The sequence below is a fragment of the Oncorhynchus kisutch genome, unplaced genomic scaffold (genome assembly GCF_002021735.2).
Source record: "Oncorhynchus kisutch isolate 150728-3 unplaced genomic scaffold, Okis_V2 scaffold734, whole genome shotgun sequence".
NCBI classification, from domain to species: domain Eukaryota; kingdom Metazoa; phylum Chordata; class Actinopteri; order Salmoniformes; family Salmonidae; genus Oncorhynchus; species Oncorhynchus kisutch.
In genome coordinates, this window is record NW_022262679.1 from 40001 (window position 1) to 48818 (window position 8818).

The 8818-nt window shown below is 42.7% G+C and overlaps 1 protein-coding gene across 1 annotated transcript in view; it reads left to right on the forward strand.

Moving 5' to 3' along the window:
• LOC109884736 (G-protein coupled receptor 4) overlaps window positions 1-3503 on the forward strand; it is a 3878-nt gene extending 375 nt beyond the window's left edge. The window contains exon 2 of the mRNA XM_020476660.2: window positions 573-3503. Within this exon, the coding sequence (XP_020332249.1) occupies window positions 579-1631 (1053 nt within the window). The 5' untranslated portion in view covers window positions 573-578 and the 3' untranslated portion in view covers window positions 1632-3503. The remainder of the gene's footprint in view (window positions 1-572) is intronic.
• The last annotated feature ends 5315 nt before the right edge of the window (window positions 3504-8818 follow it).

Genomic DNA, 8818 nt, shown 5'->3' on the forward strand with positions numbered 1-8818 from the left:
TTTTAATGATACTTCACACCCTTTTAATGGTAGATTATACCCACTCGTTTTAATGATACTTCACACCCTTTTTAATGGTAGATTATACCCACTCGTTTTAATGATACTTCACACCCTTTTAATGGTAGATTATACCCACTCGTTTTAATGATACTTTATACCCTCTCATTTTAATGATACTTGATACCCTCTAGTTTTAATGATACTTTATAACGACTAGATTTAATGATACTTTATTCCCTCTGGGTTTAATGATACTTTATACCCTCTGGGTTTAATGATACTTTATTCCCTCTAGTTTTATAATGATACTTTATACCCTCTAGTTTTAATGATACTTTATACCCTCTAGTTTTAATGACTCTTTATACCCGCTAGTTTTAATGATACTTTATACCCTCTAGTTTCAATGATACTTTATACCCTCTTAGTGTCACGTAGAAGGTGTTGATTACAAAAATATAATTTAAATAGTGACAGCATCAATTTACAGGCTCAGAATGTGTAATGGGGTAAATACTTACTATACAATCTATATCATATCAACTTAACATATCCTCTTGATTCTTAAGGACATCATGGACATGACTCCCACCCCCAGCTCTGGTAATAGTAACCTGAATGAAGCCAACAATTGTGGAGTGGACCTCAGCCAAGATGCCATCTACCTTCCTGTAATCTACAGTATCTTCTTCATCATTGGCACTCCCCTCAATCTGATGGCGCTATTCGGGCTCTATCGTCTGATCAAGTCTGAAAACGTCTTACCGGTGTACGTGATCAACCTGCTCCTTTCGGATCTCCTCCAACTGTTCACTGTACCTCTATGGATTGACTACTATCGCAGGGGTCACAACTGGCGATTCGGGTCCACTTCCTGCCAGTTATTGGGGGTCAGTTTCTACGTCAGCATTTACACCGGCATTGCCTTCATGTGCATCATCGCTTTGGAGCGCTACTTGGCCATCACCAAGCCTCTGAGATTCCAAGCATTGAGAAAGCTGAAGTTTGCACGATGGATAGCCCTTAGCATATGGGTCGTGGTAGCCGTGCCTCCATCCATCATCTTGCGTAAAATGCAACCCAACGACAATCACACCCTGTGTATCGAGAGCTACCCTTCCAAGGAGGGGTTCATCATCTACCGATTGATCACCTTATCCCTGTCCTTCATCATCCCTCTCGCCTTCATCGTGATCCTCCACCGGAAGACCCTGAGGTCTTTGTCGGCCATTGGTACCTTGGGAACGGAAGAGAAGCACCGCATCAGGGGGCTTCTCATTCTGCTGATGGTCATCTTCATCCTGGTCCTCGGCCCCTACCACATCACAGGATGCGTGAAGTACATTGGATTGCTTCTCCACGGTGACGCCTGTGAGTGGGAGAAGGCAGTGTTTGTGCCCTACCAGCTGGGCAGGGGTTTGCTGAGCCTCAACAGTGTGCTGGACCCTATACTTTATACGTTCCTGAGGAGTGACTTCAGGGCTGCTGCGGGCCATTACCTGCCCTGCCTGAGGAGAATGCAGGAGTCTGTATGCAGGACTGTGAGTCATCAGAGGACCACCACTAAGACCCCTAGGAGTCTCTCAGATCACTCTGATTCTATCCAAACCCAAACCAGACCTTTGTAACATACCTGTACAGGATGTACAGTACCTAGCTAGATGCTATCTGCTTGTATTATAATGTAATAACCAGGCTTCTAAAAACCATCACCAGGACCACTATTATCCTTGAAGACCCAACAGAGAGACCCTGATTCAACCTGTGATGAACATTAATACTGAACATTATTCATAAGTGCTCCAGAACAAAGGTTATACTGTGGGAAAGGAACATCTCTAAGATATACATATATTTCGTATTATTATTATTATTTTTTACAAAAACGGTTTGTTTCTTTAAACAGTGCCAGTGGGTTTTGGAAAGTACATTCTTGATTGAGACAGACGTGATTTGCCTCATATTGCCACAGCCAGGAAGTTGCCAGATTTGGGATTTCATGTGGCAGGCAGCTGGTCTCGCAGAAGGACTGGTGTCCTCATAATGTCCTCACATTTCCTCTTTCAAGCACCAAACTATTTCACAAAAAGGAAACACATCTTGTTCCAAATCAATTGGAAGTTGTTTTACAAACTTGTTTAAACAAACTTACGAACTAGACCTGAAACATATAAGATAAACTGCTGAAGGACTGAACATAGTTGTAATCCTTGGTTGTCCACAATAGTGTATATAGTGTATATTTGACACTGGGGAGAAAAATAATGTAGTACTTTGATGATTTAGAGTTGCCTCTGGCAACTGAAAGGGATGGGTCGACGAGACTGTTCTACCTGTGTCACGTTCTGTCCTTTATTTCCTTTGTTTTGTCATTATTTAGTATGGTCAGGGCCTGAGTTGGGGTGGGCAGTCTATGTTTATTTTCTATGATTTGGGTATTTCTATGTTTCGGCCTAGTATGGTTCTCAATCAGAGGCAGGTGTCATTAGTTGTCTCTGATTGAGAATCACACTTAGGTAGCCTGGGTTTCACTGTGTGTTTGTGGGTGTTTGTTTCCGTGTCTGTGTTTTTCACCACACGGGACTGTTTTGGGTTTCGTTCGTTCCACGTTTATTGTTTTTGTAGTCAGTTGTTCATGTGTACATTTACGTATTAAAAGAACCATGGACACTTACCACGCCGCATATTGGTCCTCTGATCCTTTTCGCCTCCCCTCTTCGGAAGAAGAGGAGGAAATCCCTTACAACCTGTTTATAAATAGCATCGTACCCAACTGAGGACCACATGTACACAAGAATTGGAAGTGGTTTTGTAATGTGGGGCAATGTGTAATATTGTATTTCTGTCAGCATTTCAATGCTAACTGTAAATCAATCTATATCACAAACCTATGTACCATTTCATTTCAAACATTTAATTTAAAACATAACTGTACATATCATGACACATTTCAGATTCAGTTGATTAAAAGAGTTTCATGTTTGCATAAAAATGATATAGATTATATCCCATATGTTACTATAGCCCATAGGGGGGCAAAACTAATTAAATCTATAGTGAGTTCCTAATGTATCCATCTGTGCTACAACACTGAAGGTGCTAAAGATGATGCCGTTGACATAGTAACACGTACCACTTGACATTATGTGCATTGTATGTCCAATTTATCTGCCCACAGAGACTAATCGCATAATTCTATCTGCCCACAGAGACTAATCGCATAATTCTATCTGCCCACAGAGACTAATCGCACAATTCTATCTGCCCACAGAGACTAATCGCATAATTCTATCTGCCCACAGAGACTAATCGCATAATTCTATCTGCCCACAGAGACTAATCGCATAATTCTAGCTCTATGGTTGAGGCAGTCATTCCACACAGCAATAAATTGAAGGGAGCGAGACTCCTGTAAAATTGCTCTTGATTCATAGAACTGCCAAATCAATAAAAGTGTATTTTATCTAATTACACATTATTAAAGCGAAGACATATATATATATTTTTTTATCAACTCCTTGCCTCTGTGAATGAGCCAAGCATTATTGCACTGATTCAGATTGATACCAGTTAATTGTTGTACAATGCATTAAAGAGCGCTTTAATTATAGACGGCACTCTGTCTTCTCTCTGCTGCCACTCTTATCCTGCTCTGTCATTTGTTCATTAGGCCCTGCAGACCTGATTAGTCAATGGATGCATTGTAATAACCCTGGCTCTTAAAGAGTGGTAGCTCCAGCTCAATGCAGTCAGGCTCCCACATCCGAAGTTATTGATCCAATAGACTGTAATGCCAACCCCGATCCATATCACAGTCTGCTTCCTATCAGTGACACACAGGGATGCTTGCCATGCTCAGATTTTCAATAAGGTTCCATGCATGTGAATATGGTCGTGTGTGACTTACATTATCAGGGGATTTTATAGCACGCAATTATAAACTGGCCCTCACTAGTTGATGGTAATCTGTCTTAAAGGTGGTGGGTAGATAACTGGCACTCACAAGTTGATGGTAATCTGTCTTAAAGGTGCTGGGTAGATAACTGTTCCTCACAAGTTGATGGTAATCTGTCTTAAAGGTGGTGGGTAGATAACTGGCCCTCACAAGTTGATGGTAATCTGTCTTAAAGGTGCTGGGTAGATAACTGGCCCTCACAAATTGATGGTAATCTGTTTTAAAGGTGCTGGGTAGATAACTGGCCCTCACAAATTGATGGTAATCTGTTTTAAAGGTGCTGGGTAGATAACTGGCCTTCACAAGTTGATGGTAATCTGTTTTAGAGGTGGTGGGTAGATAACTGGCCCTCACAAGTTGATGGTAATCTGTTTTAAAGGTGCTGGGTAGATAACTGGCCCTCACAAGTTGATGGTAATCTGTCTTAAATGTGCTGGGTAGATAACTGGCCCTCACAAGTTGATGGTAATCTGTCTTAAAGGTGCTGGGTAGATAACTGGCCCTCACAAGTTGATGGTAATCTGTCTTAAAGGTGCTGGGTAGATAACTGGCCCTCACAAGTTGATGGTAATCTGTCTTAAAGGTGCTGGGTAGATAACTAGCTAGCCAGCCCTCAAGTTTTTTTTTACCTTTATTTAACTAGGCAAGTCAGTTAAGAACAAATTCTTATTTTCAATGACAGCCTAGGAACAGTGGGTTAACTGCCTTGTTCAGGGGCAAAAAGACAGATTTTTATCTTGTCAGCTCGGGGATTCGATCTTGCAACCTCCCGGTTACTAGTCCAACACTAACGACTAGGCTACCTGCTGCCCCGCAGGTGCGATGATGATAATCAGTCTTTAAGGTGGTGGGTAGATATCCTCCAATGAACAATGAACAAAAATGAACAAAAAACGGAATTTGTCTCATACAGCGACACAACTCCTTCACATAGAGTTGATCAGGCTGTTGATTGTGGCCTGTGGAATGCTGTCCCACTCCTCTTCAATTGCTGTGTGAAGTTGCTGGATATTGGCGGGAACTGGAACACACTATGATAAACGTAGATCCAGAGCCAGAGTCTGGTGAGTATCCAGGTCATGGAAGAACTGAGACATTTTTAGCTTTCAGGAGTTGTGTACAGATCCTTGAGACATGGGACCATGCATTATTATGCTGAAACATGAGGTGATGGCGGAGGATGAATGGCATGACAATGAGGCTCAGGATCTCGTCACGGTATACGGGGCACCCTGTTCACAAAGTTGACATCATCAAATCGCTCGCCTACATGACGCCATACACTTGTTCTGCTGTTGTGAGGCCATTTGGACGTACTCCCAAATTCTCTAAAACGACGTTGGAGGCTGTAGAGAAATGAACATCACCAGGCGGTATGAGTTAATAGACCAATAACAAAGACAGTTTCAAACCTCTCTGCCAATAACAGCTAGTTTTCAGGTACATATCCCTCGCATTAAGCTCATCCAATTAGGCCCCTCATTCAGACCATTCCCAGACAGTCCTAGCACCCTCATTCAGACCACTCCCAGACAGTCCTAGCACCCTCATTCAGACCACTCCCAGACAGTCCTAGCACCCTCATTCAGACCACCTCCAGACAGTCCTAGCACCCTCATTCAGACCACTCCCAGACATACCTAGCACCCTCATTCAGACCACTTCCAGACCATCCTAGCACCCTCATTCAGACCACTTCCAGACTGTCCTAGCATCCTCATTCAGACCACTCCCAGACAGTCCTAGCACCCTCATTCAGACCACTTCCAGACAGTCCTAGCACCCTCATTCAGACCACTCCCAGACAGTCCTAGCACCCTCATTCAGACCACTTCCAGACTGTCCTAGCATCCTCATTCAGACCACTTCCAGACAGTCCTAGCACCCTCATTCAGACCACTTCCAGACAGTCCTAGCATTCTCATTCAGACCACTTCCAGACAGTCCTAGCAACCTCATTCAGATCACTCTCAGACAGTCCTAGCACCCTCATTCAGACCACTCCCAGACAGTCCTAGCACCCTCATTCAGACCACTCCCAGACAGTCCTAGCACCCTCATTCAGACCACTTCCAGACTGTCCTAGCATCCTCATTCAGACCACTCCCAGACAGTCCTAGCACCCTCATTCAGACCACTTCCAGACAGTCCTAGCACCCTCATTCAGACCACTCCCAGACAGTCCTAGCACCCTCATTCAGACCACTTCCAGACTGTCCTAGCATCCTCATTCAGACCACTTCCAGACAGTCCTAGCACCCTCATTCAGACCACTTCCAGACAGTCCTAGCATTCTCATTCAGACCACTTCCAGACAGTCCTATCAACCTCATTCAGATCACTCTCAGACAGTCCTAGCACCCTCATTCAGACCACTCCCAGACAGTCCTAGCACCCTCATTCAGACCACTCCCAGACAGTCCTAGCACCCTCATTCAGACCACTACATGTTGCTTGAGAAATGTCTCTTTGTTTATTTCTGACCATTTGAATTGACCACTATTACAGTAAGGTACTACATTGTTACCCAGAAATGATTTGATATTGAGAAAAAATGGCTGCATTGACTTAATGGCACGGGGTTCTGCTAATCCGTGACAATGATATATTCTGATGTGGTTAAACTTTTTGTTTTTGCAAATGTTTTCGCAATGATCAATCAATACATCACGTTTGATGGATTTATCCTGTTTTTATTCCAGATTTTATGTTTTTGTAAAATGAGGTTATGCACATTTATTTCACAGTCTGACTTTACAGAATGGCATTACCTAACCTAACCTTCTCTTTCAATTACATGGGATTCATTCTCACCTCCTTCAATAAAGTCATATCAAAGTCTATAGTCCATCAACATAGGGGATTCTTTGGCCCATGAAATTTGGCCCATATTTTCATTTGTTTTCTGTTGCAATCTTACCAAAAAAGTAAGTTTCCATTTTAGAAGTAATGAGAGGCTACATACTATTTTTAAAAGGGTTCTTCAGATGAAAACGGTTCTTTGTAGAACCTTATCCCTCCGCAAAGAACACTTTAAGAACCCCTTTTTCTAACAGTGTAGAATGTATTATTTTCTCTCACCAATACACATGACTAGTGTCCAGATTGATCTGTACATCTGTTTGGCTTCCAGTGTGAAAATGTCAAGGGCATAGAAGGTAATCACAAGTTCATAATGTTAACATTTTCTTGTTCCCTGGGACTTATATATCCTGGGGAGAGTAATATATTTTGTATGGCCCTTAAACTGTACATAAAACTAATATGAAGTTGATCAAAATGCCCTTCATGGCTTGGACTGGGGGCAATCATCAAGCCACCCTTCATGGCTTGGACTGGGGGCAATCATCAAGCCACCCTTCATGGCTTGGACTGGGGGCAATCATCAAGCCACCCTTCATGGCTTGGACTGGGGTCATTCATCAAGCCACCCTTCATGGCTTGGACTGGGGGCAATCATCAAGCTACCCTGTATTGCCCACTCCCCCATGTTAAAAAACCTGAACGCTCTCTTGTGTTCCTTTAGTACACCTACTTGAATCTCTGAATCTGGAATATACTTTCACATGCTGTTTTAAAATAGAATTGACGCTGTGAGAAAAGAGATGACAACCACTATAACCTTTGAGGGCCAGCATGAAAAGTTTCCAGGTGCTTCGTTTCTGCAGTCCTCTCTGCATGAGGAGACATAACAAATCAAGGGCCACCATCTCCCAGAGGCAGACAGGGGCTGCATCCCAAATGACTCTATATCCTCTATATAGTGTACTACTTCTGACCAGAGCCCTATTGGCCCTGGTCAAAAGTAGTTCACTATATAGGGAATATGGGTGCCATTGTGGAAGCACCAGGGCGTCCTGGGGGACCAAAGCCCTGTTAGAGGGGAAAGGGAGAGCCAGAGAAAGAGTGTCATTTCCCCTCCAGACATTACAGACATACTAGATCACATGAGTACAAAGATTAGACAGAGGTCACACAGATACAGTATTTAAAGTGTTTCAAAAATGTATTGGTCGCGTACACAGATTTGCAGGTGTTATATCAGGTGCAGTGAAATGCCTATGTTACCAGCATCCAACAGGGCAGTAGGAGGAATGCTCATATGTTACCAGCTCCAACAGGGCAGTAGTATGCTCTTATGTGTACCAGCCTCCAACAGGGCAGTAGAATGTTTTCTGTTACCAGCTCAACAGGGCAGTAGAATGTCTTATGTCACCAGCCTCCCAACAGGGCCAGTAGAATGTTCTTATGTTACAACTCCACAGGGCAGTAGAATAGAATGTCTTATGTTACCGAGCTCCAACGCGGGCAGTAGAATGTCTTATGTTACCAGCTCCAACAGGGCAAGTAGAATGTACACTATGTTACCAGCTCCAACAGCGGCAGGTCAGAATGTCTTATGTTACCAGCTCCAAACAGGGCAGTAGAATGTCTCATCTAACTCACAAATACATAATAGTACACCATAACCAAAATCTAAACAAGAAATCAAGAAATGACAGAACCATCGAAATGACTGGCAATTAAATAACAAATCACACCATTTAACCACTGTATTCACTATTTATCATTTTATATATTTTAACTATCTTTAACAGTTCATAACCTACTTATAAACCCCTTAAAACCAATGTCTCCCCATACTGGTGCCTCCATTTTGAAACCACCACCAGTGGACGTGAAGCAATAGGTTTCTGTTTCAATATGAACCATCTAAATATAGGTATTCATTTGAGATGCATTCAAATTCTGAATTTCTGTAAGCCTTCCAATCTGGGTGCCCAAGAGAGGCAGTCCTGACTGCAATGGGGGAATTATAAATATTTAAATGTTCTACCTTCCTACATTTCATGCAACGTG